General features: G+C 38.1%; 1 protein-coding gene across 1 annotated transcript; it reads right to left on the reverse strand.

Annotated features, from left to right (window-relative positions):
• Positions 1-4,585: 4,585 nt before the first annotated feature.
• On the reverse strand, positions 4,586-9,786 carry LOC107828250 (uncharacterized). Its single transcript, XM_016655535.2, has 5 exons — positions 9,521-9,786; positions 9,025-9,166; positions 7,944-8,170; positions 5,387-5,644; positions 4,586-5,029 (listed from the first exon to the last, which is right to left on the reverse strand). The coding sequence occupies exons 1-5, from the start codon at positions 9,731-9,733 to the stop codon at positions 4,709-4,711; spliced, it is 1,161 nt and encodes a 386-aa protein (XP_016511021.2). The 5' UTR covers positions 9,734-9,786; the 3' UTR covers positions 4,586-4,708.
• Between the last annotated feature and the right edge of the window lie 15,539 nt (positions 9,787-25,325).

The following is a 25,325-nucleotide window of genomic DNA, read 5'->3' on the forward strand; positions in this document are numbered from 1 at the left end:
CCTAATACACTTATACTTAGTGTATAGTATAGCGTAAGTATATATATATTATATATATAAGCTATAATTCGATATAATATTACCTAATAGACTTATACTCAGTGCATAATATAGCGTAAGTATATATTATATATATAAGTTATATTCGATATAATATTAGCTAATTGACTTATACTCAGTGCATAATATAGTGTAAGTATATATATATATATATATATATATATATATATATATATATATATATATATATATATATATATATATATATATATATATATATATATATACCTAACCTGTCCAGGACGTACCTGCAGTCAATTAGCATAGTACTAGCACATACAGGTACTTTCAAGACTTCTTCAGGAAGTTTTTGTAAATCCCAAGACTACTTTTAAATAAAAGACAACACATTAATTTTGAAAAGAAAAGGCTACAGATTGAATACACACACACACACACACACACACACACACACACACACACACATATATATATATATATATATATATATATATATATATATAGAGAGAGAGAGAGAGAGAGAGAGAGAGAGAGAGAGAGAGACGCACGATTCGTAGTACTATTCATCCCTTGTATTACAAAAGTATTAACGGCTTACATTTATATTATTTAGATAGTAAATACAAAAGTGATTTTTAATTTTGACCATTGTTGACCTGAATAGAGACCAACTTTGGTCGCCATTTATTCAAGAATTTAGTTTAGCGACCAAAGTTGGTCGCTATATTTAAATCAGATTTAATTATATTTCATATAATATTTAAATTAATAATATAATTATTAAAATTGTATAACTGGGTCCCATTTAAGCGACCAAAGTTGGACGGTATCTTCCTACCCTTTAAGTTGCGACCAACGTTGGTCGCAATTTTTATATTATATATATTTATATTTTATAATTTTTTAAAAATAATAATATAATTATTAAAATTTTGTAGGTGGGTCCCACTTTAGCGACCAACATTGGTCACTAATCTCAGTAAATGTTTGACCAAGAAAGTCTGACCAGTCCAGTCAACATTTTGACTAATATAGCGACCAAGTAGCGACCAACCTTGGTCGCTATTTTGTTTCTTTTATTTATTTTATTATTTTCGCTAGTTTAGCGACCAACTTTGGTCGCTTTTTCCCACAGACCAACTTTGGTCGCTAAATTTTGGTCACTTTTTTCCGGATTTCTAGTAGTGTTAACGAAGAAAGAAAAGTTTAAAAAATATGCAGTATAGTTGGGGAAAGTAAATTAAAATGAAGTAGATAGATCATCAAAGAATAACATATAAATCCATATTTGGTAGAAGCCAATTAGCCAAACCCAGTACCTGGAGAAGAAAACAAAATACCGCGATACCATGTGAAAAAAAAAATACTCACACAATAATGAGACCCAAAAGAGAAAAAAAAACCGTTTCTTGAAAAATTAAAAGGTCATAAATACGGGCGTCTCCTCTTTTAATGCATATAGACAGTTAAATTTTTTTAAGAATTCCTAAAACTTAACCGTTTTAATATCTCCCCTTAATGCATTTAGAATAAATTTTTAATCTGTAATATAAATAAACACATAAGTCAAAAAAGGTAAAAAATAGAGAAAAAAGATAAATAGGATCCCTACTCGATGAGAGAGCCACATCATCTTCCTTAATGCCCTCTTTTATATTTATACATAGATTATCGTCGCCTAAAGCACCACAAAGCCTCTTGTTCAAGCCTAGATGTTAAACAAATCCAGAATGTGTGCATGGAATAGCAGGTAGAGTCGAACTTGGAGTCCACTCTTTATATCTGTTCAGTTTTGTACGTCAATATCCATATACAAGTAAATACTTGCTAAGTGTACGCTTAATATCTGGTTCTCCAGTTTGTATGGGACTTAAATTTATTGCATGAACATGTAGAAAAAGAATAAGCTAAATGTTCCTATAAAATAAGTTATTGTTCCACATAATTCATCCAGGACTTTTCACCATTTCAATTGGAAAAAAAAAAGAATTTTATTTCCTTCTAAACACAAGTTTACTTGAGATTAAAGATCGCACATCTAATTCAATTCTTTATTGCATAACTAAATGGCTCCGATCGACTTCTGATTGGAACAGGACGGACTTTGGACTAAAATTCTTAATTTTATTGGAAGTATATACTTAGAGAAAATGTAATTGCCTGAGACTTAACCATCATTGGAACTTCTCTCCCCATAGAAGCGAAAGAGAAGTTAGAACTTTGATCCTTTCTATGTAATTGTGGGAGAATAGGAGATTTACGTAGCAATTGTGAAGTCGATACAAGATTATTCCTCATAAGGATGATGAGTTATATTTGACAAAGGAATAGTCAAATATCGATAGAGAAACAAATAGATGCTTTGTAGTAGGGCTGTTCAAACCGAACAGGAAAACCGCACCGAAAAATCAAACCAAACCGATTAAAAAACCCGACTAGGTTTGGTTTGACTTGGTTTGATATTGAGTTAAAAAACCCGAACCAAACCGTCATATAAATATAGATTTTATAGTGAATTTTCTTTAGAAAATGTAGAAATATTTGGGATCCTCTCATGTATTAACCTTGAAAGCGTAAATTAACGAAAAATTATTGTTAGACGACTAAGAAAATAACTATCATATGTTACTAAAAAAATTCTCCCATTAAAATATTTTAATAGATCATATGTTTGTCAATTTTTTCCATATTTACTAAATATATATTCACTTATCAAAGCCTTATCTATAATTTTAACAAAGTAAGATTGAAATAATATTCATGTAACAAAAAAATACGAAAACCCGAAAAACCCGACAAAATCGAACCAATCCAAATCGATATAGTTGGTTTGGTTCGATTTTGATAAAACCCGAACCAACCCGGTCCATGTACACCCCTACAATTTGTAGTATGAATCTAAAATTATTTTGCAATCTAGAGCAAGGACACTAATTATCTAACTCAATTATCCATCTTGGAATTAGGGGTGTACAAAGGAAACCAACAAACCGCACCAACCCGATAATGCGAGTCAAATCGAGAAAAAAAACCCGACTATGGGTTGGTTTGATTTGGTTTGGTGTTGGAAAAAAAATCCGACCATAATTGGTTTGGTTTGGTTTTAACTAAAGAAAGTCAAACCGAAACCAAACCAACCCGACATTACATATATAGAAATTTTAGATATATTTAATATATAAATATACTTATTGTGATGTAATTTATAAATATTTCTTAAAAGATTTCATAATTTTATTTTTTGAGGTATTATTTCAAGGTTGGACTTAGAACTTTTGAATGTTCCAATAAGTTTTATGGTCATTAACATTAGTAAATTAAATAGTGATGACAAAAGCCCAAACCAAAATCAAATCAATATTAATGCTAACAAAAGATATTTAATTCAATACCACGAACGAAAATGTATTGAATATCTATTTTTTGTTTTGCAATAATTTAGATAAAAATGCATAACCTATCTTTATTTTTTCTTTAGCGTTTAGTCATGTATTTAATACTCCCTTATTAGTCTACTTATTTTAGCATGACTTAGTACTCTTAGATTATGTTTATTTTTATTTTGAATTTTTAATTAGCAATATTTATATTACGTAATTTTATTGTCTTTATTGTTGAATATTTTAGGATAATGCCATGACATATCTCATATTTTATATTATTTTCTTGAAAAATACTTTATAATAATAGTTGTATCTTACTAGGACTAAAGAAATATTTGAACATAATTTATATATTTTGTTCTACAAAGATTTTACCGGAAAAAAACCCCGAAAAAACCCGAATAATCCGAAAACCCGAGAAAACCAGAGAAAAACCGAGAGTGAAAAACCCGAGTTTTATTAGTTTGGTTTGGTCTTTAGATTTAATAATCTGGCACAACTGGTTTGGTTTGGTAATTGTAAAATCCGAACCAACCCGACCTATGCACACCCCTACTTGAAATGTTCAAGCAATATTTAGTTATTTTTTTATCTACATACTTGGTGAATACATGCAATAAAAAATTTATCATTTAAAATACGCTTTATAACAGTTGATAAGAGATATACGTGCAAAGCACGTTCATAAAGATTAGTATATATATAGTATAATAATATAGTAATACTTGAGATTTTTGGGGCCTTAGAGCCGCCCTTGGGTTAAAGAAGGAAGAGCTTCTACAGGTGAAGGAAACATTTGGTTAAGAAATCTAATTGTTTGACTTATTTCTACAGGAAAGGATCTAAATCCGTCATAAACGTGCTTCATGCAACTGAGAGCACATCTACCCTAGACAAGGAGAGAAATTCAACTCCGAGGTAATATCATTGGTGCTAAAATTCCAATAAAGCACCAAAAGTCGCTTGAGTGCCATATGCTATGGTAGAGAACTCCAGTGAGTAAAATTATTTGAACAGGACCTTGAATCGTTCAACCTGCAATTCTGTAACATTACCCGTAAACCGAGATTCCACCATAATTTGAGCCTAAAGAAGCTGTCACTCTCGGAATAAGCTGGGAAGAAACTAAAAGAACTAATGTCCATCCACACAAATAAAACAAATATAATGGGAAGCGAAAATCGACAAAGAATGTACAAAGGCATTTATTATGGTTCAGCTCAGCACTTCGTCTCAGAATTATATAGACTTGAAATCCGCCATGCCCTTTCATACATTTCATGTGGGATCAGTACCAAAGTAGACTACTTCTGCTCACCATCTGGAATCAGGACAACTGATCCAGATGTCTTCCTGCTCTCAAGGTCAGCATGTGCTTGTGCTGCTTGAGACAAGGGATAAGTATGATTGACACGGACACGTAGGACACCTGATGCAGCATTTGCAAATACCTCTCCAGCAGTTTCCAGTAATTCATCCCTCGTTATTGTGTAATGCATCATGCTCGGCCTTGTCAGAAATAGCGATTTCACTGCAAGAGCTGATAAAGGTACTGGATCTGGTGAGCCAGATGACTGCCCGAAACTCAACATGTATCCACGAGTTTTTAAGCAGTCTAATGATCCCTGATGAAAAAAAATCCTAATTAAAGGCTACTCAGGAACAGGCATAAATGCAACAGATACTTTCTAATCACGGTCACCAAGTATGGACCTATCCGTGTTTTCCTGTTCATTCTCTTTCTGGCCTATAGATGTCGCGTTCAATTTTCCCTGAGAAGTTGGAATTATTGCCTATTTTGCAGTTAATGGCTTTGCAAGTTCTGATTATCCTTAAATAGATTTCGATCTCCAACATTTAAAGAGATTGTGATGAACCATTCTGATGAAACTATTGCTTCTTTTTTTTTTTTTCTCGTTGCAAGCTCTTATAAGTGAAGTGCGACTAACTTGTTGAAAAAGAACGAATTTAAATGCCAATACCTGAAAGGTATCTTTCCCAACAGAATCATAGACAACGTCAACTCCTTGGCCAGATGTGATCTCATTGACACAAGTGACAAAATCCTCTTCCTTATAGATTATGACATGATGACACCCATCATCTTTTGCTTGGGCTGCCTTCTCTTTAGTTGATACAGTCCCAATGACTGTAGCACCAAGGGCATTTGCCCATTGGCACAATAGGGAGCCAACTCCACCTGCTGCAGCATGAACAAGTACTGTGTGCCCATGTTCAACCTGTAATACGATGCAACACAGTATAATTTGATGAAAATAAAGAATCTATATTAGTTTGTAATTAAGAAACTAAGAGAGAAAAATACAATTCAACTAAAAAGGATTTGAAAGATTATAGTTTCAACTAAACGGAACAACAACAACAGCCCAGTAAAATGCCACTAATGGGGTCTGGGGAGGGTACTATGTACGCAGACCTTACCCTTACCCCGAAGGAGTAGAGAGGCTGTTTCCGAAAGACCCTCGGCTCAAGAAAACAAAAAGACAAAAGGAGACAATATTAGTATCACCACAGAAATCATAAGAAAAATAGGAACAACATGAAATCCAGAAGAAAGATGCAAAGCAAAAGCGATAGCTAGTGAATAGGTCCTGCACTGAAAAGTGAAATAGTAAGACACAACATTGCCACTAACTATCTTAGACAAAAACCCTACCAGACTGGTCTGACAATGGTACGAAGCAAGGAAAGATTCAACTACCTCCTAACCTACAACCCTAATACTCGACCTCCACATCTTCCTATCAAGTGTCATGTCCTCGGAAATCTAAAGCCTCGCCATATCCTGCCTGATCACCTCTCCCCAATACTTCTTAGGCCGCCCTCTACCTCTTCTCGTGCCCTCCACAACCAACCGCCCATATCTCCTTACCGGAGCATCTGGGCTTCTCCTCTGAACATGCCCGAACCATCTAAACGGAAATGGATGGATAATATCCTAAACATTACATGCCAAAATCATGTAAAGGACATTTATTTTCCTTTTTGTTCGTTGGTCTCTAAATTCAGTTAGTAGTGCTGCAAAATCACTGCTCCGGGAAGCAGAGATGATTCATGTTCAGCATGTTGGATTTATAACATGCTATTTTTTATTTTTTCATGACGGTGGTTTTATGGGCTAGCTTGCGAGAATCTTAACTAAGGGTACCTACTACCTCCCATCAGCACAGATACCGGGTAACTCTAGTACCAAGGCTTAGGCATATGAGAAAAAATAACCTAGTATTTTTTACCTCCGCTGGGATATGAACCTGAGACCTCATGGTTCTCCTCCGACTTTATTGATCACTTGGCCAAACCTTTGGGTTATAGAATACTATTCTACAAACTCTAACGGCCTCAACCTTCCCATGGTCGGGGATTCCCAAGGGATTCTGAAAATCTCTAACAATTCAATTTATGGGGTACCTGACAGGCTGACACTGATCAGGAGAGATCGGAGATACCATATGTTAACCACTTTACCTTTTAGAAAACCAGAAACTAGTAAAACAATGCACTCATGATAAAATGTATACCATGACCTTCAAGGTTTCGAACAATTCATTTTTTTCTTTATTTTTTATTTCCTGATGTTTTTCGTGCTACACTAACTAGCTGCAAACAATCAATTAAAAGGAACAGGAAATTAAAGAATATCAGCCACTCGACAGCTCCCCAAAATTGCTCGGGTACTGAGAATATCAGGATCTTAGAAGAAGCATAGCCATCCAGAGCACAAATCTGCGAGATACCTGGAGTCAAAAATGGAGTAGGGACTATACTTATGTCTTTGTAATGCATTGAGGATACATAGTTTTAATGTCCTTGTCTTCTATTTCTCTCATTATCTCAAAAAAATTTGTACAAAAAGAAATGCTCAGGGGAAAATTTAGAAGTTGGAAAGTCTTCAAAAAGTAGAAGAGGAAAAGATCCATAATCATCTGTGGTATGCTCATCTAGGTAGCTAGCCCTCAACTCCTAAATCACACCTAGACATACCACTGGACATGCTTTTTACTTCTTCAAGTCGTAGTTACACATGCATTAACTATGAGAAACACGATGCTATTGTCAAAAGCAATAGGATCTAGCAACCTGCTGGATCACCAAACTATAGATTGGTTTACTTTAATAAAAGAACCTCCATCACGGGATGTACATCTAATTGCTAATCATCCATTAGTAGTGCAGTCAATATCTGAAGGTTGAATTTCCAGTAATAAGAGCTGATCAAATAGTATTGAGTATCTTCCCTAAAAATGGTCCTTATATTATGATCACACTAATTAACATGTAGATAAAATATTCATAAATCATAAAACAACACTCCATCATGCCCGTTTAAGAGTTCTTAAAGCTTGTATGCTGATGAATGTTAATGGATGAGGACTGTTTCTGCACTGCATAATCCAAATCATCTAGTTTGTAATATAAGCAAATCATCTAGTTTGTATATAAGCATGACCCGTTCAACCAAAGGAGGAAATGATGGAAAAACAAAGAAAGGAAACTGGGCTGCTGTAAATCTTTACGTACTTTGAAGCAGCGGCGCAGTAGGAACTGAGCAGTCATGCCTTTGAGAAGTACGGATGCTGCAACAGTGGGCTCAATAGAGGGAGGGACAGGCACAACTTTATCGGCAGGAAGGATCTGTTCCTCAGCATATGCACCCATAGGATTGCCAGCATATGCAACAATGTCTCCAACTTTCCTCCCCGTCAATCCGGGACCAACAGCTGTTACAACCCCTACGGCCTCCATACCTGACACAAAGAATTTAATCCCAATTGAATGCTACCTACATAATGCTTCTATTATCTTCTACACTTTATCAACAAATAAAAATAACTTCTATCATCTCCTATAACTCCATATGTAAGAATCTAGCATGTCCCAAGAAACAAGAAAAGAAGTTGGACCATACAAATACACACGGTTGATAACTAGATGCACAAAAAAAAAAAATATCCTTCTGTAGACGAAACAAGAATCACCATTGAAGTGTCAATGGTAATAATGAGAAGTACATGGCCCTGTCCTTTTTTTTGGTTGGACAAGTATATGGACCGGTCTTGTGGTAAAGCAGAATCTTTATGCATCTAATTTACTTCGCCTCTTTATTGCCTGTGAATCATCGCCTAAATTGCAGATCTGCAGTACTGAAAAACTAGTTTTAAAGTGGATAACAAGTTAGGCTGTGAGTGGAAGAGCATAGTAATCGACGAAATGCTTCAGGGAATTGAAACTCAACATATATCCAGAGATTCCGGTATAGGGGAACTTCCATATGGAGAATACCTATTTAACTTTCAATAAACAACATATCATCCCATGCGTAGTGGAGAAATTCATGCCAAAGCAGATGCAGGCTTTTCTTTTTGCATATGATGCAGTTCTAAAGTTAATCATAACCAGCAGAAGATATTCAAATTAATGGATGCCTCAAACCAGTGGGCTACAATTGAGAAGGGGGTTTAATGTGTATCTTCAATTTAAAAATAGGATCTTGACACATATAACACGTATTTCCAATCACAAAAGTTCATGAAGAGACCTTTAAACATCAAATAGAAGAAGAAAATGAAGAAAATAATTGACAGAGATACGTGATAAACACCTGGTGTAAAGGGAAGTGCAGCAGCTTTATAAACTCCTTTTCGGAAATATACATCAATGAAGTTGAGGCCAATGGCCTTATTTTTCACCTTGATCTCTCCATCCTTTGGTTCTCCTACTTGGGCGTCCTCCCATTTGAGAACCTACAAAAGAAGTGGCCTTGTCGTTAATATTTATTCTCCTGCTACCCTCAAAACACATATAAATAAAATTAAAAACTTCAACTAAGAACTTACACACTAAAAATTAGCCGGATGTCCAAAGAACAAAAACATCAAGTAATTAAGTATCAAGTTTTAAAACATGAATATGACAGCGGAGCCGGATAAAGGCAAAAACAAAACAAAAAAGGTACCCTCAAACCACTATCGAGTTCCCCCAACCCAGATATTATCAGTATAAGATCGTGAATTAAAATCGCAGCATTTGATCTTTTTCTTTTGACAATATGACTAAAATTAAAGATAAATGTACAAAAACATGTAAAGAGATTAGACCTCAGGGCCACCAAGTTCATGAACTCTAATAGCTTTGACCATTGTTGGTGCTGCTGCTGCTGCTGCTGAGTGAGCTCTTACTGCTAAGGGAATACACTTGATTTTATGATTACTGGTTGTATTTCTGGTCAGTCGACTAGATATGAAAGACTTTGGTAGAAGAAGATTGTGACAGTGCTGAAAAGCAAACGGTGTTATTCTAGAAAAACCCATATAATGTATATGTAAGCAAAATAAACATTTGTCAAAGAAAAGAAATCAGGGTGGACTGGACAGAGACAGATCAGCACCATTTTGTCCCTGAAGAATTAGGAGGATGTGAACACCGAAATACTCCCACAAAACCCAAGCCCAATTTTGGAGGGCCCATTCGAGAAAAATAATGATTTACATTGGAAAAATTATGAGGAATTTTCAGAAACCATTATGGTTCAGTTGCTATTAACTTCCTATAGCTATCATATATATAATTACTTTATATATATTCAGTTATTACGGTAGTGTATTCGCGCTACTGTATTTATGAATACAACAACAAAAAGGGTCTTAAAATTAGGGCAGTCCAGCTATACGCACATGTATTCACGCCATGTGCTCATGAATACATTAGCAAAAAGTGCCTAAAATCAGGGTAATCTAGTTGTACGCACATGTATTCGCACTGTTGTATTCATGAATACAACAGTAAAAAGCACCTAAAATCAGGGCAGTCCAGCTGTACGCATATGTATTCACATGTATTCGCACCATATATTCATGAACACAACAGCAAAAAGTGCCTAAAATCAGGGTAGTCCAGTTGTACGCACATGTATTCACATGTATTCGCGATGCTGTATTCATGAATGCATCAATAAAAAGGCCTAAAATCAGGGCAATCCAGTTGTACGTGCATGTATTCACATGTATTCGCGACATGTATTCATGAATACAGTAACGACAATCACCTTAAAAATAGGTATGTTCAGCTGTCTAAGAAAGGAAAAACATAAATAGCATATTTTATGTCTCAATAGTAGTATATACCATAAATACTTATTTTGTTATAAAATATAAAAGGTAGCTATATAAAATAATATTTTAAAATAATTTTGGTATATAATAAATAGGGTGTATACCTTTGATATAGGAGGTAAAATTTCCAAAAATTATTGAGTCTTAGAAAAATACTCATGCACTTAACTATTTACCCGACAATACCCATACAACCCCATTTACTTTGGAAAAATGATACTGTATAGCTGCTGTAAAAATAATACCCAAAAAATGTATAAATATATATACATTATTTATATTATATACAAAAATTATACAAATTTTATACACCCTTTCGGCTACCAAATGTAAATAGTTTTCGGCTCGAGCTAAAAGTGATAATACCCCATTTAGCCAAGTCAAGCTATTCTTTTCTTTCTTTTTTCTCCTTTTCTAATTCCATTCATTATTTTCCAAATTATATTTTTGTTTATTTTTATTTTTCTCCTTAATTTTGTTCCATTTATTTTTTTCTTCTTCTTTTCAAATGAATATCTATAATTTTTTTCTTTTTCCGCTATATAAACTATAATATACTTTTTATCTTTTTACTTTTCTTTATATATATATATATATATATATATATATATCTATATATATATATAGCCTATTTCTGCAAAATATTTTACTTTAGTATTAAAAACTAATATATTATTTTATTATATTGACATATCATTTTTGTTATATTAATATACTATTGATATACAATATGCCCGATCCAATAATATATATATATATATATATATATATATATATATATATATATATATATATATATATATATATATATATATATATATATATAATATAGAGAATACTACTTTCATGGAACTCCATCAAAAAATTCATTTAAGAAAACATTTGCAAGGATGAGAAGTTTTTTAAAATTTTAAATAGGATCCAATTGAAAATTTCGAAAAATTAAAAAAGAATCCAATAATAATAATAATAATAATAATAATAATAATAATAATACATTATATTGTATACTATAGTAGTACACTATTGAATTATATTATATACTAAAATGTCATACAGATCATCTAGATGGTATCTCGTGTTTTTCGATGAGTTATATACTACTACATTATACTGTAAACTGTTACAATTAATTGTATATTATTTCAATTAATTAGTGTGTACCAAAATGATATATAGTATATTTTTTTGGTACACAATACAAACTCCCCTTCTTTGTTAGTTCACCACATTTTCAACCCAAAATTCAAAAATCTATTTCAAAATCTCCACCAAATTGACTCAAAATTTTGCCACAACCTCAAATCAATATTTTAAACACTTTACAGCTAAAATCGGCTCGAAATAACTACATCCCAGTTTATGAGTTTCAAGCTTAAATATCCTCCAATGGTGGATTTAATGATTTATAGCAAATCTCAAAATTTCAATCTACATATCAAAGAACAACATTCAACGAATTTCAGTAGTAAAATACTTCAAACATACACACGAAAATTCAAATTTAGAATTTCGAACTCACATGAATTTTCAATTTTTTTCTTCAGACCTGAAATTGTATCCACTACATTGAAATAAAAATAGAAATTGATGATTGACCTCAGTGCACCAAACCAAAACAAATTTAAAGAAAAAATGGGAAAATATGCAAAACTTAAGGGATCAAATGAAGAATAATCATTAAGCAGCGTGAATCTTGACAGACAGAGAGATGAAAAGAAAATTAATGAGGGCAAGAAATGTCAAAGAATGGATAGTGTACACGGCAGAAATCGGGGCTATCCGATTTTATTTTTTGGTCGAGGTGGGAATGTTGCGTCAAGGAGCTAGGACGTCGAGTCCGGAATCGAAGCCTCTTTTCGGACCAAGGTCGACGTCAATCGCGGCCAGAGAGAGACAGACTCTAAATGACATCGGTATAGCTTGATAACAGAAAAGGCGAGATATCCGCGATTGGTCGAGGATTGTCGCGTGAATCTCGGAATGGATCAATCCACGGTGGTTAATTGATGTTAATATAGTTTTCTACTATAATTATAAGTGTACCTTATTTAGGACTCCTCTATTATATAAAGGTAGATCCTACTCATTTGTAAACATCATTGTTCACTGATAAGAATTTATACACTCATTACTTTCTTGCTATTTCACTTACTGTTCATCAAAGTTGCTTTATCATTTATTGTTCATACTATACCACCTCGAGACTATCCCAAGTCGAGGTCGAGACCTGGCTAGCATACTGGTTTGATTTATTTTATTCTCTAATTTATTTGTTTATTTTTTTGCTTATCAAATGGTATTTGACAAAATCACACATCCTTAAAACTACAATATAAGTTTAATTGTTATCCGAATTTGAGGGTAAACAGTTTGGCGCCCACCGTGGGGCTAAGAATAATAGTGATTATTTGGTGTTGATTCTGATAACACACATTATTTTATGCTTGTTCTTGTCAAGTATATTTGCTTTCAGGTTAAAACATGTCAAACTCACAAAACGCACCCACACATGGTGAAGATGGTCTCGGGTTTCATGGGGAAAACTATAATGTAATTGCTCAAGAAGCCGAAGTGCCACAGGCTAATCTCGGGGGACAACTGGTTGTCAATCCAGTCAATGTTAGTTCGCACATTGCTTTAAATACAGACCTAGGTGCGGACCCCGAAGGGAGTGTACGCAGAGAGGGCCAATCTAGTGGCCAAGGTACACAGGGCAGAGGAGACGGAAGAGTTAGTCTCCAGGTGATATTCGAGATGCTACAGGCTCAGCAGGCCGGTATTGCTCAGTTACAAAATCAATATAGAACTCCGAGTGGGGTTGAGCCTGAAATCACTAGCCATACCGAGCCAGTACTAGAAAGGTCGAATGGTAACGAATCGGGGACTGATCCTGCAATAATGAAAATACTCGAGGAGCTCACCAAAGGAATTGAGTCAGGAGAGAAGAAAATTGAAGCTAATGATAAAAAAGTGGAAACATATAACTCCCGAATTGATCAGATACCAGGGGCACCACCAATCTTGAAAGGGATGGATTCAAAGAAATTTGTACAAAAGTCGTTCCCTTCGAGTGCGGCTCCGAAACCCATTCCAAAGAAGTTTTGAGTGCTGGACATACCTAAATACAATGGGGCCACTGACCCCAACGAGCATGTCACCTCCTACACATGCACCATCAAGGGTAACGATTTGGAAGATGATGAGATCGAATCTATTTTATTGAAGAAGTTTAGGGAAACCCTATCGAAGGGAGCAATGATTTGGTACCACAATCTACCACCAAATTCCATCAACTCGTTTGCCATGTTAGCAGACTCTTTCGTAAAGGCACATGCCAGAGCCATAAAGGTTGCGACAAGGAAATCGGACCTTTGCAAAGTAAGACAGAGGGATAATGAAATGTTGAGGGAGTTTGTATCCCGATTTCAAATGGAACGCATGGAGTTACCACTGGTCACAGATGATTGGGCCGTTCAAGATTTCACTTAGGGATTGAATGAACAAAGTTCAATAGGATCACGTCAGCTGAAGCAAAATCTGATCGAATATCCGGCTGTAACATGGGTAGATGTACACAATCGGTACCAATCGAAGATCAGGGTCGAGGATGACCAATTAGGAGCTCCTTCCGGTTCAGTGCACCCGAACATGTCAGCTGCCAAAAATTAGAGGGACATCGATAGAGAGACAAGATCGAACAAAGACCGATATCAACCGTACACCTCAAATCGCAGGAACAATGATCCAGGACGCAATCACTCCCGGAACGATCAGAGAAGCGATCGAGGATAGAATTCTTGGGGACTCATGAGCAAAAATGGTTTTGACAAGTACACTGACCCCATAGAGGCACCTCGATTATCGGAGTATAATTTTAGTGTCGATGCGTCAGGCATTGTATCAGCAATTGGAAGAATCAAAGACACCAGATGGCCTAGGCCCATACAGACCGATCCTTCCCAAAAAAACCCCAATCTTATGAGTAAATATCATGCACGCATGGTCATAGGACCGAGGATTGTAGGCAATTGAGAGAGGAGGTAGCCCGTTTATTCAATGAGGGCAACCTTCGAGAATTCCTAAGTGATCGAGTCAAGAATCATTTCAGGGAAAGGGACGCCAATAAGAAAATTGAACAAGAGGAGCCGCAACATGTAATTCATATGATCATAGGAGGGGTCGATATTCCACAAGGGTCCGTGTTCAAATGCACTAAGGTATCAATTACTAGGGAGAAACGGACCCGAGACTATGTGCCAGAAGGCACCATATCATTCAACGACGAGGAGGTAGAAGGAATTTCTTAGCCTCACAATGACGCTCCGGTAATCTCTATCTTATTAAATAAAATTCAAGTTAAGCGTGTTTTAGTAGATTCGGGTAGCTCAGCAAATATCATCTGATCAAGGATCGTGGAGCAACTCAGCCTACAAGATCAGATCGTGCCTGCAGCTCGGGTCTTGAACGGTTTTAATATGGCCAGTGAAACAACTAAAGAGGAGATTATCCTACCGGTAAACGTGGCTGGAACTATCCAAGACACCAAGTTTCACGTGATCGATGACGATATGAGGTACAACACCCTACTCGGGAGGCCTTGGATCCACAATATGAGGGCAATCCCTTCGACTCTCCACCAAATGATGAAATTTCCGATGTCGGATGTGGTAAAAATAATGTACGGGAAGCAGCATACTGCAAAAGAAATATTCACGGTCGATGAGGTAATAGCGATTTCGGCGTTACCAACATCGGAAGGATCGGGCATCAAGGGTAAACATGAAGCCAAATAGTAATCACCGCCACCATCCTCGACCGAATCGGAGAAGTAGGAAATGGAAGAGGAAGATTTTTTGACCCCTCCAACTTTTGTTGTTCCTGAAGATTCTGATGCCACCAAATCAACGGTCGAAGAGCTGGAACAGGTTATATTGATCGAGCACTTGCCCGAGCGAAAGGTATACCTGGGAATAAGGTTAACCCCCAAACTCAGGAAAAAGCTTATTCATTTTCTTATTGATAACATAGATTATTTTGCTTGGTCCCACTTAGACATGATAGGGATCCCGCCAGAAATAACAACGCATCGACTAAGCCTGGACCCAGAGTTCAGACCAATAAAACAAAAGAGAAGGCCCCATTCCGAGGTAAAGCACACATTCATAAAGGACGAGGTAACTAAACTTCTCAAAATAGGGTCCATTCAGGAAGTAAAGTATCCTGAATGGTTAGCTGATGTAGTTGTAGTTCCTAAAAAAGGAAACAAACTTACAATGTGTGTAGATTATAAGGATTTAAACAAGGCATGTCCCAAAGATTCTTTTCCACTGCCTAACATCGATCGCATGATCGATGCCACAGCCAGCCACGAGATCCTTAGTTTTTTCGATGCCTATTCCGGGAACACTCAAATTCAAATGAACCCGAAAGACCAAGAAAAAACTTCATTTATCACTAAGTATGGAACATATTGTTATAATATAATGCCCTTCGGGCTAAAAAACGCAGGAGCTACCTACCAACGCCTAGTAAATAAAATGTTCGAAGAACAGATAGGCAAGTCAATAGAAGTATATGTTGATGACATTCTAGTTAAGTCCCTAAGCACAGAGTACCATTTGACACATTTACAGGAAACATTCAAGATACTGAGAAAATACAACATGAAGCTCAACCCCGAGAAATGCATTTTCAGGGTCTGTTTAGGCAAGTTCCTTGGCTTCATGGTGTCAAATCGGGGAATCGAGATCAATCCCGACAAAATTAAGGCTATCGAAGACATCATCATCATGGATAGCGTTAAAGTCGTGCAAAGGCTGATGGGGCGGATAGCTTCCTTAGGCCGATTCATATCGAGATCATCATATCGGAGTCATAGATTCTTCTCTCTACTCAAAAAGAAGAACGATTTCGCCTAGACCCCGGAATGCCAACATGCATTAGAAGAATTGAAGCGATACCTCTCGAGCCCATCATTGCTTCATACTCTAAAGGCAAATGAAAAACTCTACTTGTACTTGGCAGTCTCGGAGATCGCGGTAAGTGGTGTCCTGGTTCGAGAAGATCAAGGTACACAATTCCCTATTTATTATGTAAGTCAAACTCTAGGAGAAGCAGAAATTAAATATCCACACTTAGAGAAATTGGCACTTGCATTGATAAGCGCCTCTAGGAAGCTAAAACCATATTTTCAACGTCACCCCATATGTGTATTAACCATTTATCTGCTTCATAATTTTTTGCATAACTCGAGCTATTAGGCCGATTGGCCAAATGGGCCATCGAACTCAGTGGGTATGATATCGAATATAAACCCCGAACGACTATTAAGTCTCAAATTTTAGCAGACTTCGTGGCCGATTTCACGCCAATCCTCATACCCGAAGTCAAGAAGGAACTCTTGTTAAAATCAGGTACTTCATCGGGGGTGGGGACCCTTTTCAGAGACGGCGCCTCGAATGTGAAGGGGTCCGATCTAGGCATCACTTTGAAGGCTCCCACGGGCAACACTATTAGACAATCCATCAAAACGTCTAAGCCAACTGACAATGAGGCCGAGTACGAGGCCATGATTGCAGGTCTCAAACTAGCTAAAATCTTGGAGGCGGAAGTCATTGAAGCTAAGTGCAACTCTTTGCTGGTAGTAAACCAAGTAAACAAAACCTTCGAGGTTCGAGAGGACAGAATGCAAAGGTATTTGGATAAGCTACAGGTGAGTTTACACTGTTTTAAAGAATAGACCTTGAAGCACGTACCTCACGAGCAGAACAGTGAAGCTGATGCTCTCGCAAATCTGGGGTCGTCAGTCGAGGAGGACAAAATCAGCTCGGGGATTATCGTTAAACTCTCGAGATCTGTGATCGAAGAAGGTCACACTGAGATAAACTCCACAAGTTTAACTTGGGATTGGAGGAATAGATATATCGAGTACTTGAAAAATGGAAAACTCTCATTGGACCCTAAAGAATCGAGGGCATTACGAACAAAAGTTGCTCGATTCACATTGGCTGAATGGAACACTGTACAGAAGGACGTTTGACGCACCACTAGCGGTATGTTTGGGACCAAGGGACACCGATTATGTTCTATGGGAAGTCCATGAAGGTACTTGTGGGAACCACTCCGGTGCCGAATCACTAGTTCACAAAATTATCAGAGCAGGATACTATTGTGATAGTATGGAAAAGACACTAAGGAGTTTGTTCAAAAATGTGAATGCCAAAGGTATGCACCAATAATCCATCATCCCAGAGAACAACTTCATTCGGTCATATCCCCATGGCCGTTCATGAAATGGGAAATGGATATCGTCGGCCCTCTGCCATCAGCTCCAGGTAAAGCTAAATTCATTTTATTTATGACTGACTACTTCTCTAAATGGGTGGAAGCACAGGCCTTCGAGAAAGTCAGAGAAAAAGAAGTTATAGACTTTATCTGGGATCACATCATATGCCGATTCGGGATACCTGCCGAAATCGTGTGTGACAATGAAAAACAATTTAAACATCAAAGTAACAAAGTTCCTCGAGGATCACAAAATAAAAAGAATATTATCGACGTCGTATCATCCTAGTGGGAATGGACAGGATAAATCAACGAACAAGACCGTTATTCAAAACCTAAAGAAATGGCTGAACGACACTAAGGGGAAGCAGAGAGAAATTTTGCCCGAAGTCCTTTGGGCATATCGGACAACGACAAAATCTAGTACGGGGGCAATGCCATTCTCCTTAGTATATGGAGTCGAAGCTCTGATCTCGGTCGAAGTCGAGGAATCCAGTGTCATGTTTCGATACACAACGAAAGAATCAAATCACGAGACTATGAGCACAAGCCTCGAATTGTTAGACGAAAAACGGGAAACCGCCCTCGTTTGAATGACCGCCCAGAAACAACGAATCGAAAGATATTATAATCGAAGAGCCAATCTTCGACACTTCAAAATAGGGGACTTAGTTCTGAGGAAAGTCACCCTCAATACTCGAGACCCAAATGAAGGGAAACTCAGCCCAAATTGGGAAGGGCCATATCAGGTCCTTGATGTCATCGGAAAGGGATCTTACAAACTTAGCACAATGGAGGGCGAATAATTGCCAAACAATTGGAACATATCACTCCTCAAATGATATTATTTCTAAGGTATGACTTTCTCCATTTTCATTTATATTTTATACTAACTTATCGCAGTTGTTCGGACGAAGACGTCGAGAAGCTCTTCAACACGAAGACCTTAGGTTTTAAAGCACGTTTTGCACTCTTTTTCCCTTAGATCAGTTTTTATCCCAAATGGGTTTTTCCGGTGAGGTTTTTAATGAGGCAACAATTAAATGTGCTATCTGGGGACAATTCAACAGTATCCGAGGCTTCTTTGTAACCAACCTTGAATATTGGTGGGGGGGCATCACCCTCGGATGATATGCTTTCAAGGAAGATGCTTTGTGTTAATAGGGTATCGATAGGAATATTTTGTATAAGGTCAAACGAACCGTGCCAATGTAGACTGCCCGAGCCCAAATGACAAAACATGTACGCATGAATGATCTATTGAAAGAAGTACTTTTTCCTTATCAGATATTCCATGCCTTGGTGAAATTTCTACTTTACAATTGTGTACTCACGATATTTTGCGGAAACTGGCTCAAGAGCCAATCATAACTAAAGCTCGAGCAATTAACTCTGTACTCGGGGATTGTCGTCTGAAAATCGACCTTCTCAAATTACTAAACTTCAAAATCATAAAACCTTATAAAGGCAACTCTCAATTTTACAGGCCATGACTATCCCACTCGGGGACTAGTACTTTGAACAAGTTCGAAGTACTGTTGAGAAACAAGCCCAAAGGGCAAATCTCAAGCTTAAGGCTACGGCCAAACTAACACGGTTCGGATACGTCTGAATTCCATAATCAAATATGCCTTCAAATATTTTTATAAAATCAGTTAAAAAAGGGCTACCCTCGGCAAATTTACAAAGGGTTTCGATAACATCAACCCTCAAAAACCTTAAGGGGTACCAAATTGTTTGAACTCTCGAACAAACTTATGCTAAGGCATAACAAAGTTTTTCGATAACTCTAAACCTTGAGAATCCTGATGGGTACAGAGTTACCTCGTGCTAAAGCATAATAAATTCTTATATGATTAAACCTTTTAAGCCGAAATGGGAAGAAGCCACTCTTTTAAGGCCATATCGGCCCAATGCAAAGAGACTAAGGGCCACTATATTTTTGAGTTCAAAAATCCACCCTCGTTCAAACAAAACCTAAGGGTTTTTTCTACTCCGAGTTCGAGCAAGTACTCACTCGATTATAAAGACTATACTAGTTCGATTTTGATCAATTTACCCAAGCCTCACACTTGCAAAAATTTCAGAGACATGGTCGAAACAAAATTTGTATGAGGGAAAAATTGAAATAAAGCAAGTCAAAATGAAACAAGGAAAATTCAGAAAGGGAAATTTTTATACCAAAAATTTTCTTACAAGTACCATTGGTCCGATATAAAACTTTATACAAAGGCTAGGGGCAACCTTAAAAGAAATACTACTAATCCTAAGGGCCTAGATTTCTTCGGAGGCAGTTCCCACACCCTTAGAATCTTCTCCACTAGATCCGCTCACGTCCTTGGAATCCTCATCAGGGAACACTAACTTCCAAGCCCTTGCTTCCTCAGCCTTGACGATCTCAAGCTTAGCGGATATGTCCACACTACGAACTAGGATATCTTCGAGAACCTCTCTTCCAGCCTGCCACTTCGAATGATTAACCATGCCACTAGCCTGCTCGAGGGTGGCCTTAGCATCACCATTGTATTGATCCGCGATAGCTTAAGCCTTATTATTGGCCGCAACCACCTCGGATCTCGCGACATCAAGTTCCTCGACCAACTTGGCTAGGTTGGCTTCAAGTTCCTCAGCTTTCTTCACTTGGGACGAGGCTTTGTCCTTTGCCTGATGAAGCAACTTGGCAGAATCTAGCTCTGCCTGAACGGTCTCCTTTTGTGCAGCCAGGATGTCCATACGCCCCTTAAACTGCTCGGCCTCAGCTCACACTTTGTCTATTTTTCCCTGAAAGCATTTGATCTATTTGAGCCTCTATCGAGCCTCCAGAATGGGTTTGTTAGTCATTATCTCCAATTCGTCCTCACTATCATGAAGAATTCGGAATACCTCTCCATGTGCGTCCCGGGCCTTCAACAGGTCCACTTGAAGTTTCTCACTGAAAATTTTATAAGTGTTGCACTTCTCAGTAAGGCCTTGAATGTCACGACCAGAATTTCCCACCGTCGGGACCGTGATGGTGCCTAACATCGCACTCGCTAAGCAATTAAATCAACGAAAATAAAAGCAGAAGTACATAATTAACTAATTATCGTTATACGATTAACAAAACCGAAACAGTTACCACCCAGAAACTGGTGTCACAACCACGAACATTCTATGAATATCTATAAGTGTGGGTCTAAAATAAAAGTACATCTATATCGAAAGGTAATAAAATAAAAATGTAGAACATATGAGGGGATGCCAGGGCTTGCGGACGCCTGCAGGACTACCTTGGGTCTCCTAGATGAATGCCTGCAACCGACCTCTCTAGATGAAAGTGCAGAGTACAGTATGAGACAACTAACCCCATGTATTGGTAAGTGCCGAGCCTAACCTCGACGAGATAGTGACGAGGCTAAGGCGGGAAGGGGGGTGACATTGATAAGTTAGGATTTTAGCATGTTTTATGCCCCTACTTGCCTATGTTTTGATCATATATTGTTACAAAATAGTCCTAAAAGGCTCACAAGTTGTGCTTGATCACAAGTTTGATCGACAAAGTAACGAAATGTCAAAGATTGGCTCAAAAAGGAGTGAAACCTGCTCAAGTATCAAAGACCAAGAAATTTAAGAAAAGAAGGCCTAGTGCGGACCACGCAAAGTGGAATGCAGCCGCACTAGGTGGTTCTGAGAGTTAGTGAATCAGGCTAGAAGAAGCACGGCTGCGGTACACATCTCGTGGTCCACGGTGAAGGCTCCGCGACTGCACTACTCTTTTGTGCGGTCCGCAGTCATGAGGTTCAGAGAGATGAAGTTTGCAAAGCTAGTGCCATGCGGTCCGCGGTCGTGGTTGCGCGGACCGCACCAACTCCCTCCGCGGCCACAGTCCGTTCTACGCGGTCCGGGAGTCCAAGTTCAGAGAAGCAGAAGTGAGCCCAGTGTGGTCGCGGTCCATTTAATGCGGCTCGCACTAACCCCGCAGGGGTATTTTTGTCCAATTTTTCCTGCCTAGTATAAATAGAACATTTTACCATTTTTAGGTCATCAGATACATCAGTGGAGAGCTGCGCTCGTGAGAACATATTTTGTAGCCATTTTTGGCACTTTTGCTTTACATTTACGATAGATTCTTGTAATTTAATTTTAGCAATTAATTAATATGCTTAGTTCTTCATCTATTTCTTCAATTTCTTTATCTAGCATGAGTAGCTAAACCTATTAACTAGGGTTGTGGCTCAACCCTAATGTGGGTAATTGATGGGTGTTTCTATCTAGTATTAGATTGACTATGAGTGTTTGCTATTTGGGTTGATTTTATGTTTTAATCTAGAATTGGTGGTTGCAAACACTGATTCAAGCTTTGTAGGTTTAACTCTTCTTGAGAAAGAGAGTCTACAACCCCAAAATTGACCCAACAAGGAATTAGGATGGACTCATGAGAAATGATAGTCCCAATTAACGGGTTAAACCTCGAGAGAGTAATTACCCTACTTGAACCCTAGTTGTTTGGTCTAATTTGCCTACCCATTTGGTCTCGAGAGAGTCAATTAGGCAAAGTCACTTTCTCTACCGAGAGGTGTGAGAGTGGGTAAAATTGTGCAACGTTATATCATAAGCCCCAATTATGTCAATCGAACCTTAGTAACATCTACCCGTCAATTAGCCACTTAGGTAGTGTCACGACCCTAGTTCCCGACTTCCCATTAGATACAACTTAGCAATATTTTCATAGCATAATTTAGTGTTAATCAATAGTTTTACAAAAATAGTTATAATTTGAAAACCCAAAAATGTTTGAAGTGACATTAGGAGTACAAACATATCTCTAGGATAGACAGACAATCCAACTCCACTAATATCTCCCTAAGGAATTCGATCCCGACCTTCATATCGGGTATAAGCTATTGCGACCCGCTCTTCCTACCTTAGTATAACATCGAGTTGGCAGCGATCACTTTTTGGCGCCGTTGCCGGGGAGCTTACGGTGTTGACTATCTATTTAGTTAGTTTTGTGTTTGGCTTCTCTTTCCTTCTTGTTTACTAATTCTAATTGTGTCGATCAATCAGGTACAAATGGCTCTTAATGCAAATGACCCTCTCGGCAATGTGATAGCGGGGATGAGGTAGAGGATCTAGAACAAGATGAGGTCTTACTTCAAGTTCAACGGAGGGGCCGAAATGCCAATATAAATGCAAATGAGAACAACAATATTCCAGACCCTCCTCCGCAACCGCCGAGAGTGGCTCCCAGAGTTTTACCAAATCAAGAATACTCCAGTGCTATTGTTCCTCCCTGAATCCGGGCGGGGAATTTTCAAATCACAAATGTTATGTTGACCTTGCTTGAGCAAAAAGGGTATTTCACGGGCGCTTCCGATCAAAATGCCTACAATAACTTGAAGGGGTTCGTGGATACATGCTGGGGTTGTAAGCAGACAAATGTGTCCGAGGATGCATTGAGATAGAGGCTTTTCCCATTCTCTCTTCTGGGTAAAGCATTGGATTGGTTAGAAAGGCTCCCAAATCATTCTATTACAACACGGGATGAATTGGCGGACAAATTTATTGCCAAGTTCTTTTCTGCAAGTTATATGGCGGCTCTTCGGGATGAAATTTTAGCCTTCAAGCAAGAGCCAACGGAACCTTTGCACGAGATGTGGGAAAGATATAGAACAATGGTGAAAGAGTGGCCTAATAACGACATGACCGAGGCTATGATTCAACAAACCTTTTATCGGGGCATCAACACCACGAATCAATGTATTGTGAACCAATTGGCCGGAGGGAACTTTATGAAACTTTCTTACCAAGAGGCATGTGATGTACTTGATGAAATGGCCGACACCTCTTCGGCATGGCAAAGCCGAGCAAATGTGTCCCAAAGTGACCCTACGGTCATCCATTTGCACAAGGAATTGCACGATCATGGACAAGCTATTACCGAGCTTACAACAACTATGAATCAATTGGCAAAGGCGCAATTGCAACAAGTCCAAAACCCACGCCAAGTCAATGCAATAGAAGGTGTTTCTATGTTGAAAAGGAGGCAAAGAGGGCAACATCCTCAAGGTAATTGTGAACAATATGACAACAACAATGATGGTGGTGGTTATTCAAATGAGTGTTATGATGACCAAAGCGAAGAGGTCCAATATGTCAATAACTACCAAGGGAATAGAGGCAACTCTTCGAATCAATAATGGCGTCCTCAAGGAGATTGGGGCAATTAACAACAAGGCGGAGGTAATTGGAATAACAACAATCAACAACAAGGTGGTGGAAATTGGAATAATAACAACCAAAACAACAATTGGGGTAATTAAAGCAATCAAGGGAATTGGAATGGTAATAACAATAATTGGGGCAACAACAACAATCAAGGAGGGTGGAACAATAGCGGGAACCAAGGCAACCGGGGGCAAGGCTTTCTAAGGCCCCGCATGTACCAACAACCGATCAATCCACCCCCCTTTCCTTCTCAAGGTCTGAGTTCTTCCGGGAGTGATATGGGGAGAACTGAAAGCATGTTCGAGCAAATGATGAAAAAGAACCAAGATTCTGATGCCCAATTAGCTTCTCATAATACATCTATCTGGAACTTGGAGGTGCAATTAGGCCAAATCTCTCAAGCGTTGAATAGTCTTCCCAAGGGTGCGCTACCGAGTGATACGGTAGTGAACCCGAAGGGTGGAAATAATAATCATGTGATGGCAGTTACAACAAAAAGTGGGGGAGGCAGTGATGTGAATGCCTCAAAGCAAAAGCAAATTATGGAAGATGATGTTGAATTGCGGGATGATGATGTACCTTTGATTGTTGATGATGTTGTTAATCAAAATGTGAACAATGATGTGCGGATTGATATTGATGATGAAGCCGAGGTAGAGACTCAAGATGTCGTGAACCCGTCTAGGGAACACGTGATTGACATGCCCGAGCCGGTGTACAAAAGGCCAAGGCACCTTTGCCTAGGCCACCTCCACCTTATCCTCAACAGTTAGCAAAGAAAAAGAGTGACAATCAATTCAAAAAGTTCATTGACATGATGAAGAGCCTCACAATCAATGTGCCTTTGGTGGAGGCGCTTGAGCAAATGCCGGAGCACGCTAAGTTCATGAAAGATTTGGTAACAAAGAAGAGGTCGATGGAGTGTGAAACAATTAAAATGACTCATCAAGTGAGTGCCATAGTGCATTCAATGGCACCCAAGCTTGAGGACCCCGGAGCTTTTACTATCCCTTGTACTATCGGAAGAGCGGATTTTGCTAAGGCCCTTTGTGACTTGGGGGCTAGCATAAATTTGATGCCGTACTCGGTCTTCAAGACTTTGGGAATTGGACAACCTCAACCCACCTCAATGAGACTTCAAATGGCGGATAGATCGATGAAGAAATCTTTGGGCAAATTGATGATGTACTTGTCTGGGTGGATAAGTTTATACTACCAGCCGACTTTGTCATATTGGATTGTGAGGTGGACTTTGAAGTGCCGATTATTCTTGGTAGGCCTTTCCTAGCTATGGGGA

The sequence above is a fragment of the Nicotiana tabacum genome, chromosome 11, assembly GCF_000715075.1.
Source record: "Nicotiana tabacum cultivar K326 chromosome 11, ASM71507v2, whole genome shotgun sequence".
Taxonomy (NCBI): Eukaryota; Viridiplantae; Streptophyta; class Magnoliopsida; order Solanales; family Solanaceae; genus Nicotiana; species Nicotiana tabacum.

What these genes read in the sequence shown, in the direction of transcription:
- LOC107828250 (XM_016655535.2), bottom strand. Translation starts at nt 9,733, where the DNA reads ATGGGTTTTTCTAGAATAACACCGTTTGCTTTTCAGCACTGTCACAAT. An exon ending in TGCACTTCCCTTTACACCAG is followed by an intron (nt 8,171 to 9,024) that starts GTGTTTATCACG and finishes TCTTTGTGTCAG; the next exon opens with GTATGGAGGCCGTAGGGGTT. An exon ending in TACTGCGCCGCTGCTTCAAA is followed by an intron (nt 5,645 to 7,943) that starts GTACGTAAAGAT and finishes ATCGTATTACAG; the next exon opens with GTTGAACATGGGCACACAGT.